Source organism: Suricata suricatta, chromosome 9, assembly GCF_006229205.1.
Source record: "Suricata suricatta isolate VVHF042 chromosome 9, meerkat_22Aug2017_6uvM2_HiC, whole genome shotgun sequence".
NCBI lineage: Eukaryota > Metazoa > Chordata > Mammalia > Carnivora > Herpestidae > Suricata > Suricata suricatta.
The window spans coordinates 76,142,992-76,156,134 of NC_043708.1; the positions used below are offsets into that span (position 1 = coordinate 76,142,992).

Consider the following 13,143-nt stretch of genomic DNA (forward strand, 5'->3'; position numbering starts at 1 on the left):
GAGTCTCAGAAGATTTTTCATTTTTTGGTAGTGTTTGAATTTATCTTTTATACATTACATGTTTTAATGTTATATTAAACAATAGGAAAAATGTATAGCATGAGAAGTCTACATATTGGGAGTCAAAGAAGAAAATGGCAGCTCACACGAGGCTTATTTAAGCAAGACTATGAAGTTTCGACTTTAAGAATAGATTGGATTTAGTTGAGTGAGGGAGAAATATGAGGTAACTGGGTAGCTGAGTCAGTTGAGCATCTGTCCTACTCTTGGTTTCGGCTCAGGTCATGATCTCACGGTTCATGGGTTCAAGCTCCATGTGGGGCCTGTGTCGGGCTCTGTGCTAGAAGCATGGAGCCTGCTTGGAATTCTCTCATTTCTCTCTCTCTCTCTACCTGTCCTGCTCATGTGCATATGTGCACTCCTTTTCTCTCAAAATAAATAAACTTTGAACAAAAAGGAGAGAGAAAGCATGCAGAGAAGGGGAGTAGAAGACGGAGGAACAAAGGAGCACTTTAGGGATACCATCAATAGTTCCAAACTCATGAAGGACAGGGTGAATGTGGACACTGCCTATCTTTACAGGCCTCATTTTCCTCAAGGACACATTGGGATGTGCCAAAGTGTTAAATTTTATTTTGAGGCAATAGGGAACAATGTAAAGGTTTATAAGCAAAGTGTAATATGATCAGATTTAAACTTCACATGTACGATGATGACAGTCCTGTGGACAATGGATTGACAAGGGGTAAATTGAGGAGGAGAGACCTGAGCTAGAAGATTGCAATAATCCTAGTGCAGTGACAGTGACAGTGGGATTAAAGGGGCAGAAAAGACGTTAAGAAGGTAGAATTAAAAGAAGCTAGGGCCTTATTTATGAATAAAGGAGTCTATGAAATCATTTATTACAATTTGCTTTTTATTGGTCTTGGGAAACTAAGTAGACAACAAAACCTTTCACAGTCAGGACACATAAAAATGGCACAGATATGTCACCACAGAAATGTTCAGTTCTGCACAAGTGAGACTGAAGTGCTTGAGTCCATCTAAGAGAGAAAGGTATCCAGCTGAATACAGATGTCTAGAGCATAAAAAGATGGTGGAGGAATAGTCTTAATTCTCAATAAGAAGAAAATTGGTAATTGAAATCATGAGGGGTATTTACTATCACCACAGGAGGAAGGCTATGGATGGAACAACCACTTATAAATATTCAGAAAGCCGTCAGGAGTGAAGGAGTAGAAGCTAATGGATGACAACAGTTTCAAGAAGGCTAACGTTCTTTCAGAGAAATCTAGAAAGATAGGGCCTGAAGGGTGCTCTTGGTATTGAAGAACTGGAAGATGATATAAGTGATCACTGTGTTAGAATTACTTAGTGCTTGTTTAAAGATGAGACTCCTGGTCCTTCCAAACTGAGATTTCTTATGGTGGGAAAAGTGTATATACATTGTAACAAGGTCGCAGTAAACTTCACCCTAAGGTCTGAAAGTAATGGTGGCAAACTGTTTTTTCTTAAGGAAAAAAACCCTTTAAGATTATTTAGTGCTCACCACAGCATCTGCCACATAACAGGTTCTCAATAAATGCTAAGTAACTTAAGGATAAGACAAATGAATGGACACACAGATGAACACACAAGTGAATGAAAGAATCAAAGAACTAATGTCTTTGCCAAAACCTTGGTAAGATTACTGGAACTTAGGTTCTAGTGGTGGATGAGTGTACAACATATAATAGAGATGTGAAGAGATAAACATAATAATTTGTAGAGATCTATGTCAACTGGGGTAGTTAGGGAAAGCTTTTCTGAGGAGGTAGCATTTGTGCTGTCACTTAAATTATGAAGAAGCATTAGCCATGAGGTCTGAGGTAAAAAAAAATTTCAGGCAGAGCAAAGTTCTAAGGAGAAAATGGGTGAATAAATGTGTTTAAGTAATAAGGAGGCATCTGTGGCTTTGTCTTGGTGAGTGATATGCAGACTGGCAGAAAATGAGCCCAAAAAGATTGAGTGGATGCAGATCGTATACAGTTTTACAGGTTGTATTTTCATAGGAATTTGATGTTATTCTAATTGTAATGAGAAACTATTTAAATTTTAAACAAAGCAGACAAATGATTTGATTTACACATTAAAAACATTACTCTGGCATCTGTATGAATAATGGATCATAGCAGGGCAGTGGTGGAAGTAAGTAGACCACTTCAGGGTTGATGAACTATTCTGGACAAGAGAGGATAAGAGAGAATTATGGTGGTAGATGGTGGTAGCAACAGAGATGTGAGAAGCTCTTGGGTTTAGAAGATATTCTGGAGATGGAACAGACAAGATCATGCTAATGGGTTGGCAAGAGCAAGTAAGGGAAAGGAATAAAGAATCTGGATTTTAGCCAGTGAGCAATGGGGACTTAAAGTTTTGAAATGAGTGAGTGACACAATTACATTAGGATATATTAGAACAGTTATCTTCAGGCACTGAGCAAAATGCATTCTTTGGGAAATAAAATGGAGGGTAGAAGCAAATTTGGGGGTTGTCAGTAATACTGTAGGCCTGACGTGTAACAGGCACTGAACTAAGATGGAGACAAAACGAATGGCAAAAAGTGAGGGATATGAAGTCCACCAGTAAGTTTGTGGAGAATTAATTTTCAGTGCCTCCGGGCACTAGAGCTTTGCAGAGAAATCTGGGCTAGAAAGATTTGGGAGTCATCAGAATATAGGTAGTTATTAAAGCCATGTGAGTGACTGATTAAATCCAGGAAAAGGTGATAGAGTGAAAATGGAACGTAGACCAGGAACTGATAAAGAGACTAAGACCAGAACAAAAGGAGAAACACTAGGACAATGTGGCATCATAGATGTCGATGGGGGCATTTTAAGGAGCATTGCTAGCTGTCAGATAAGGGCTAGGAAGCGTTGGTTGGGTTTGGTAAAACAGAGATCGTGGTCAGAGCTGTATGCATTTGGAGGGGGAAGGAGAAGCCAGACTCCAGGTATGTGAGGCATCTGGGATGTGGAGAAGCACTGACCACAAATATAAAGAACACTTCTGAAATTCCTGTTTTGGAACCGAAGAAGAGACGTAGCTAAAGCCATAATAAAGTGGAGGGAGGGAATCAAGAATGGGAGCGATGGTGGCATGTGTCACTACAATGTGAAGGACACAATAAAGGGAAAGAGGAGGAAGATGCAGGCGGGGATGAGTGTTTGCAAAGACTGCAATCCCAAAGCCTTATTTGCCTGTGCTGCAAAGAATCTCTACATGCTTGAAACCTGAACTTGCAACTTTAGATTTATGGAGCAACTTACAAAAAGCTTTTTTTGCCAAAGCCCCAGTCTCTCATTTCTGAGTTCTCTTTCTTTCACCCGCATAAATTTAATTTCATTATTTATCTACATTGCTTTTTTCAGAGGCAACATTTAGTCTGATGGTAGAAAAGAGATGTAAACAAAGACATCAAGTTGTGAGAAGCTGCAGCCGGGTAGTATAAAAAGCAACCATGTCCATTAGCTCCACTTAAATAAGTGACAACAAATTATCTAGAAATCAAATGTAATTTGTTGCAAATATATGCTCACTTCATTTTTATTTTGATCTTTACTATTTGCCTCGCACATATTTAGATACTTATTAATGCTTAATGAAAAAATTAATGTTTCAGGGATTTCTAAGCATTTGGTACATATTGGTAAATGATAAAAAAATCAAGTGCAAATAATTGAAAGAAAATGTGAAATTCACAAAGTTAGTAAAGAAGGTAACTGCTAACATAGCGTGGCAATTGTATTAACAATGTCCAGAAACAATATTGATAAATTAAGAACACCAGAGAGGAAAATGGTAACTTATTAGAGGAGTTTTGTTCTTTCATAAAGTAGGGTAATTTTCTTTTTTTCCATCATAATTGTGAGATAAAATACTCTAACAATTATATATATTATTGCCATATTAATAACATTTGCCCCCAAACTCTCACAAAATACATAGTTAATAGAAAAGAATGAAAATAAATCTTTCTTTAAAGCTTAGAACATATTTAGGATTTGACAATGATATGGGTTTAAGAGTTGTTACCTGAAACCTTAAAATAATTTTTTTTTTGCTACTCTGCAAGTTAATTTCCTAATTGGTAAAAGAGGTTAGATTAGATAATATCTTAAGGAAATTCCTACTCACATTTCTGATTGAAAAGCATATGATCACAGAGACCATCAGCTACTTTCAAAGTATAGTACTTTTGATATAGCACACAATGTCCATTTTAATAAAAGAAACCTTCTGACAGGACAGTTTCCTTTTGGTATAGCTTACCTTTTTACTCAGACCAAAAAAGCTGGTAATGATTTTCATAATTAATTTTAGACATTTTTATATCCATTTGAAGTTTAATTTTTCACAAAACTATATCATGAATGTTATCTGAGTTTTTCAAAAATAAAATTAATATTGTAACCATCATATCATGGCCTCATTTTTTTTTCTTCTTTTAGATGCTTATATTTTGAGAAATTCTATAAACTCTTACCTCTAAAAGATAAGGTTCCATTTGATCCAGGGGTTTTCCAAGATGCTTATCTGGATCTAAACCTGCCAAGAAAGGTTACATTTTTTTAAAGATAACTATGGCTTGGAAGTTTAAAGATACATTCCTTTCCTTTTGCCCTACTTGCCTAGGAAACTGCTACATGTAGATTTGAAAGTGCTTTGATCCCAAAGCAAAATGAGTTTGGCTAGTATTTACTTTCCTATTCCCCTTGGATAACTGGTTTTCTTGCTCTTGAAAGATAAGTTTTACACCAAATCATTCCGTTGCACTGTATCAACGTTCAGATGCATTGTTTCATTTTCAGCAATTACAATTAGGATGGAAAAACAGGTTTCATTTCAAAGATAGGACATTTGTGTCCTCGGTGTTTTAATTATTGTCATTATTTTATTGATGAACAACAGTGAGAATTTTCTTACGTGTCCCTATTTTATCTACACTTTAAAATTCTTACTTAGAGAATAAAAGTAGAAAATACAACAGGGGTAGACCATTATTATGCCTATATAATTAATTCACTTCAAAGGAGGACACAGATACTGACACAAATAGTTATATTACCAAATTAAATGACATATCATTTCAATGACCACTTGTGCAATAATGTATTTTCTAAGCAAAGACAGAGACAACTCTGAAAAAGTATTACTGTACCAACAGCATGTGCACCATCTACTGCATCTACTGATACAGCAGAATGTGTGTAGGTGATGACATGCAGGCAGAGAAGTATGGGCAATAACCTCGTCCCACACCCCAAAACCAACTTGCCAGTGAGAAAAAAGTCACATGCTACAAGTCTGCTATAAAATGAAATAATTCATTTTAGATATTACATTCATAATACAGTCAGATATTTACATCCATAATACATGCATTGGCCTAGCCTCATTTAAATAGGTTATTTTTATTTCTTAGGGGATTAAACTATTTAGTTTATTAATTACGAAAACTGATTAATAATTTTCTGGTCTAAGTTCGATGCCTTTTTTGGTAACATGATATTTCTTATTATCACATAGCAGAAGAAAGGAAGTCAGGCAAAGATTGAGGATTCTTCTACCACTGAGTCGTTTTAGGTGAAACTCAAGGCAAAAAAACTCAAACCAGTAGCACTACGCAGACTTTCTGAAGGTCAATTCCATTCACAGCAATCTTATTCTCATGGTGTATTCACTAAAATTAAAATTTCAAGGAGACGGGCGAACACATAGATGAACCAATCACTGATTTTGTCCAGTACCTCCACTGCTACCACCACTTAGCAATTCTGAAGCTACATATGGCCATCTTGACAGTGTTTGTTCTTTTGTGTGTTTAATTACTATGTGTAAATCATAAAAACAAATAAATTTTACTGTGCCACCCAGCAAAAAAAAAAAAAATTTGGAATGAACAAGTAAAGGAAATGCTGTGAAAGAAACACCCCTCTAATCACTACCCACATTTAACAAGCATTAATATCATGTCATATTTCCTCCCCATTTTTTAAAAAGAAATGAACACCACCAACACAATAGAATGTCACAGTGTATCTACTCTTAATCTATACCCTCTACTCCTTCTATATAGTAACCAATCTTCTGAAGTTGGTGAGTTACTAATTACTCTTTTATAATTTTACTATAAATGTATGTATCCAAATAATATTTACTATTGTTCATGTATGTTAAATTTTTATATAAATGATGTAATCTTTAATTTGATTTTTTCATTTCATACTCTTAAAGAGAGATACTTATATTGATTACTATGGCTCTGGTCCATTCATTTTTACTATTGTATTCTATTCCATTAGGGTATGGATATACCAGAATTTAATTATACACCTCTAATAGATGGGTACTTGGGCACAAGGTTGTTTCTAATCTCTCTTTCGCCACAAGTACTTTTTATGCTTCAGTGAATATGCTTTTATGTGAAATTACTATGATAGAAGAGAATATATACATATAATTATATATTATTGTATATATGCATTGTGTGTCTGTGTGTGTGTGTATGTAATCTTCAAGTCTATTAGATACTGCCAAATTACTCTCTAAAAAGTATTACTGATTTGTACTTCCACTTTCAGGAACACAGAATTCACATTTCACATAATATGAAAATAATTTAGTGGTGTTAGAATTTTAAACCTTTTCTAATTTTATATATATACGTATATAATATACATTTAATATACATACAAATACTTTATATATATAAGATATATAATTGTTTTAGATACTTGTTTTAGATTTCATTTCCTGATTACTATTAAAAGTAAGTACTATATCAGGACCAAATGGTTTCCCAGATGAATTCTACCAAATATGTAAGTAAGAGTTAATACATACTCTTCTCAAACTATTCCAAAGAATAAAAGAGGAAGGAACACTTCCAAATTCATTCTATAAGGCTCATATTATCCTAATATAAAAAACAAATGAAGACACTTCAAAAAGAAAACTATAGGCCAATATCTCTGATGAACACAGACAAAAATCCACAGCAAAATATTAGCAAACTGAATCCAACAATACATTAAAAAAAAAATTCACCATGATCAAGTGGGATTTATTCTAGGGATAAAAGAGTGCTTCAATATTTGCAAATCAATCAATATGATACATGAAATTAACAAGAGAAACAATAACAGCTATATGATCATCTCTAAAGATGCAGAAGCAGCAGCATTGGATAAAGTACAAGATTCATTTTTGATAAAAACTTTCAACAAAGTAGAGGACACATAACATAACAAAGGCCTATATGAAAAACCCACAGCTAACATTATTCTCAATGGTAAGAAACGAAGCTTTTCCATCATTTTTCCATCATTTATTCTCAAATTTTCTATGTGCTTTTGTTTTAGATGCCACTTATAAACTACATATAATGGGATTTTTAAACATTTTATCCTATCTTATAATAAATACAACTCTAAAGAATAGAGTTTAAATATCTTAAATTCTTAACATTTTATGTTATATGTCTGGACCAGTTTCTATCATCTTATTGTAGATTTCCTAATATATTAAGCTTTATACAAATTTGTTCCTTTGCTCTTTTCTGCTTCATGCTATAATAAAAGAATTTTTGTCTGTTTCTCTACTGATTAGGAAGCCACAGACTGAATTTTACTCTTTCAGTAATCACTTATAATTTTTAATATACATTCAAAACCATATTTTTAAAGTCTACATCTATTATCTAAGACAGGACACCTGAGTGGCTCAGTTGGTTAAGCGTTCAACTTTGGCTCAGGAGATGATCTCATGATTTGTGAGTTCAGGCCCTGCATGGGGCTCTGTGCTGGCAGCTCAGAGCCTGGAGCCTGCCTCAGATTCTGTTTCTTCCTCTCTCTGCCCCTCCCCAGCTCATTCTCTCTCTATCTCTCAAAAATGAATAAACATAAAAAAATTTTAATGTATTATATAAGAATTATGAATCTTAGAATATAATTCCAACAAATTGTTTAGGATCCTTTTGACTAAGAGAATTAAGCATGTTTTCACTGGTACTAAATAAGCTCTATCATTTCAGTTATTATTGTGTTAATTCTTATTTCCACCAATTTTGGCAAGGAAAATTAAGGCCGCCAGCATATTCTACCATGTCTATGTTCACAATTGTTTCTCATTAATTTCTCCTGGAATTCAACGTACTTCTAATTGAAATCCATTCTTTATACTTTTTGCTGCAGATCTGTGAGTGGCAAAATCTCGTAGGTTTTAGATGTCTCATAATGATCTATTTAACTCTCATCGTTACACAATAGTTTAGTTATAATATATTACTTCTTCAGAAATTAGTTGTCCCTAATAAGATTCATGCTGTCAGCTTAACAGTGGTTCCCATATAGGGAATATTTATTTTTTTTCTGTGCTAAATTGTACAGTTTTCAATGTACTTGTGACATTCTATAATTTTAATATAATGCATGTAAATGTATGTTTGTTTATGGGTATTTATTTTGAGAGAGAGAAGGTGCAAAGGGTGGGAAGAGAGCTAGAACCTCAGGCAGGCTCTGGGCTATCAGCAGGGAGCACGATGTGGGGCTCGAACTCGGGAGCCCTGAGATCATGACCTGAGCTGAAGTTAGATCCTTAACTGACTAGAAAATTTTCAGTCATTATCTGTAAATACTGTTTTTCTGCCTTTTCTTCTATTTTTTGAAGTAACATCTATTACACAAATATTGCAATTTCCCAATCTAACCTCTATATTTTTAAATTGCTCTTTCAATTTGTTTTTCTCTTTCTATGTTGTCTTTTGGGTCAATTACTTTTCTTGCTTCATTCATTCCCTCTTTGACTTGACTCACCTAGAGTTTATTCTATCCACCAAGTTTTTTGTTTTCAGTGACTCTATGCTTAATTTCCAGTATTTCCTTTTTTTAAATGTTTATTTATTTTGAGGGAGGTAGAGAGAGAGAGAGAGAGAGAGAGAATAGAGGAGGGGCAGTAAGAGAGGGAGAGAGAGAATCCTAAGCAGGCTCTGTGCTGTCAGAGCAGAACCCGATGCAGGGCTTGACCTCACAAACTGTGAGATCATGACCTGAGCTGGAATTAAGAATCAGACACCTAAATGACTGAGCCACACGGTACCCCTCCAGTTACTTTTCATATCAGTCTGTTGCTGTTCCACTCTGATTTTTCTGATTGCTTTTCTTTCAATTTTTTAATGATTATTTATTTTTGAGAGAGAGAGAGAGACAGAGCACAAGCAAGGGAGGGCCAGAGAGACAGGGAGACACAGAATCCAATGCAGGCTCCAGACTCTAAGCCATCAGCACAGAGCCGGACGCAGGGCTCAAACCCACAAACTATGAGATCATAAACTGAGCCGAAGTTGGACACTCAACTGACTGAGCCATCCAGGAGTCCCTGATTCCTTCCTTTAATGGATGTTTCATTTTTCTTCATCTCTTTGAGGTTCTCCTTCATACAGGACACTTTCAGTCTCTGTTTTTCTCCAGGATTATGATCTCCTAAGTGCTTTTGCCTGCTTCCTAACTTTGTATACTACAGCCCCACAGTTCAGTCCTGCTTACTATTTTGTATGTGTACTCATTTCTATTTCACAGAGATGTTTACAATGCTTTCCAGACCAGCTATGTCTTTCATACTTCTCCTTCATATCTCTATCTATTACTGTGGCCTTGAGATGGGAATGTGGACAATTTAAAGCATGAATGTGCATGGCCAGCATGATTTTCAGTCTCTTTTTAGCTTTCCTTCCAATTCCTTGATTCTTACATGTTGATCATACAACATAACCTATCTCACTCAGCACTCGGGCACTAGGCTACACATCATGAAAATCATTTTAAAAGTCTCTCATGATTGAATCTAATAATTTATGTTTTGCTTCTCTGTAAGGATCTGGGAATAAATAAATGCCTGTCTAAATGTCATGAAGGGAATTTAAGAGCATATGATTTTACACAGGTAGACACTGGAAGATCAGTCTGATAATCTTCCCATTTTTCTTGTAGTCTTTTAATCCATTATAGAATCAGCAAGCCTCAGCTCTGAACTGTTAACATATAGAAATAGCTGTTATATCTCATTTCAGAGATTGCTGCATTCCATGACGGATAAAGTAATTTGGCTTGCTTGAGATAAGAGTCAGTAAAATCTGTAAACATAAGCCACACTGGGCATAATTCCACGTGAATCTGTGATCATCACAAAGCATACTTTGTTGAAAATTAGTTGATTATTTCAAGTTTTTCCTTATTCACTGAAATATTTTCAATTTATTTATTCCTGGAGCAAGCACTGAACATTCTATGGCACTAAAAATATTAAATCAAAATTTAAAACTTTCAAGAAGATTTTCAAATATTTTCCCAAAGCACATTATAGACCATTTTGCTACAGTAGAAAATTACTGTAAAGCTATAAAATAGCTAAAATAAAAGAGCTACATTCCTTTTCTCTCAGAGTTAATAGTGAAATAAGCTGCATGTATAAGTCTTTATAGTATGGTAATGGGGTTTGTGTCATGTTTAGTGAGCATGATCGGTTCTATGATTCATGGTCTCATGCTTTAGACATTTCACTCAGGGAAGACGACCAGTCGGTAACATTTCACATACACAAAGCAAGAGTTGATTTCAGTGGACATATAAAACCAAGAGAATGCCAAGACCTGACACATTGTAAATTTATAGGAGGTTTTTTGTCTGGTGATTTTGGTAGGCTTCTTTGGCATGAAAAATGATTGAAAAGTTCTTATCTCATGATCTGATGCTAATTCTTTTCCAGAAAATGTCTGCATTCTATAATGAAACTCTTTGTCTAGGTCCACTACAATAGTCTACACAGTCTCTTGAATCGATCTTTCTACTTTAAATCAACACTGTATATGATGCACACCTGTGTCAGGCTAACACATTACACTGTACTTGTTTATGACTACTTGAGTCCTTTTCTCCTGATGCTTTGCTGGGTACTCTCTCCAAGTGCAATCAGGTCTTTGCTTCCATTTTTCTGTTCACTAGAAAGTGACACATCATTGGGGACCTCATGATCACTGCCCATATGACATGCCCATATGAAATTTCAGATTGTTTTTATAAAATGTTTTCTTGGATAAGATCCAAAGATTACTAGCAATTCAAACTACTCTCTTTAAGAAATTAATGGCCTGAAACCATTGTGGGTCACAGATCTCTTCTAAATCAGAGAGCCAATTGCACGTGGGATGATGTTAGTCAGGGATGTGGTAAGATTATTCATCCTATCCCCAGAATATATTCAGATATAGAACTTTTCTCAAGAAATCTTTACTTCCTAGAACACTGATGATTCCATAAATATTAAATTACATGCAAATGAAAAGCCTTTGTAACTTATTTTTATAAATATAATGAGTTTGAATATTTAATTTTCTTACACTTCCACATATTTTTCACAAGTTTCCTCATTTAGAAACATTCTAGCATTGTATGTACAGTCGTTATGATATTTAACTTCTCTAAATGGAACAAGATTATTATGAAAATAATTTTAAAATAAGAATTTGGAGAAACAAATCACTAACATGAAAGAACTGTTAGCTTATCTATAATTATGAAGCTCATGGATATCAGTCTTTTATCTCATATATTTTTGGTTTGGGTATTTTCTAACTAGATGATATGCATGAAGAATTCTGACATTCTTGAACATCTTTCATAATTGAGTCCTTCATAATTGAGAATGGAAGGTCAGGGTCAGATTAGCATCAACAAATATATTAATCATTGGACTTATTTTTTAACTTTTAAGCTTTAAATGTGTTAGAGAGAAACAGTTTAAATAATGAAGTCAATATTTGAGCTAGAATTTAACACAAAGGTTAGACAGCATTAATATCTTCTCAGTTTAATTCACTTGTTTTACCAATAAGAATCCACACATATGTCTAAGTACAACTAAAGATGCTAATGTACCAATATATTTGTATTATAATATTACATATTCTATTACACAGAGTCATTTTTTCTCTTCCTCCCTCCCTCCCTCCCTCTCTCGTAATCTCCACATCCAACATGGGCCTTGAATTCATGACCCTGAGATCAAGTGTCACATTCTCTACCAATTGTGCTAGCCAGGTGCCCCATATATAAAGTCATTTTAAGGTATGAGAATAGATAACAATACCTCAATAATTCTTAAAAAAATTTTTTTAATCTTTATTTTTGAGAGAGAGAGAGAAAGAGAGAGACAGCATGCAAGTGAGGGAGGAACAGAGAGAGAGAGAGAGAGAGGGAGACACAGAATCTAAAGTAGGCTCCAGGCTGAGTTGTCAGCACAGAATCTGATGTGGGACTAGAACTCACAAACTATGAGATCATGACCTGAGCCTAAGTTGGATGCTTAATCGACTGAGTCACCCAGTACCCCCTCAGTAATTTTTAAATCCACCTTATACATTCATTTATTCTATTTTTAATTTTTAAGCAATAGCCATTTAACTGGTATATGCAGTCAGTTCAAAAGGCATAATCTTCTTTCTTTAAATAAATCCAAGTATCTAGACCCACTACAATTTCAGTATAATTTGAAAATCTCTCTCCTAATCTTTGTAATGTCATCATTCCCATTTTATTTTATATAAAACTATATTATGTTAAAACTCTTTGAGGAAAAAGCCTGTGAAAAAAGCCACAATGGTTCATGTGCTTTTTCAATGAAATTCAACTTTGTCTAAAAGCTTCAACTTATCCCAGTCCTAAGAAAAAAATTGTCTTTTTTAGATTCATTCAATTTAGGTGTCTCTTTTTTAGTGAGACCTGGGTCATGAATGGACATAAACTGCGCTTCCCTAAAACTCTAATAGTCTGTTTAATTTACCTCCTAAATCAGTAATTGGTAACATGCAAGTCTCAATGTATCTATCTCCCCTATGAAAACCTTTTGATTCATTGAGATGTTTAAATTTATTGTTATATAAATATCAATATGAAGAAATATCAATATTAATAAAGAAGACAATTATAACCCATAGAACCCAGGATGCTGTTCTATTTAGAGTAAATTTGAACTCAAATACATAAGTTACTTATAGTTACTAGAACATTTTTCCCCAAAGTCCAGACAAAATTTACTGTAAATCCTGATACC

The 13,143-nt window shown here is 34.4% G+C and overlaps 1 protein-coding gene across 5 annotated transcripts in view; it reads right to left on the minus strand.

Annotated features, from left to right (window-relative positions):
- Positions 1-13,143, minus strand: part of DPH6 (diphthamine biosynthesis 6) — a 271,479-nt gene that overhangs the window by 139,187 nt on the left and 119,149 nt on the right. For all 5 annotated transcript variants that reach the window (XR_003913310.1, XR_003913309.1, XM_029951822.1 and 2 more), the window contains exon 6: positions 4,523-4,584. Coding sequence is in view for 3 of the 5 variants with exons in the window: in XM_029951822.1 (XP_029807682.1) it covers positions 4,523-4,584 (62 nt within the window). In the remaining 2 variants the exon portion in view is untranslated. The remainder of the gene's footprint in view (positions 1-4,522; positions 4,585-13,143) is intronic.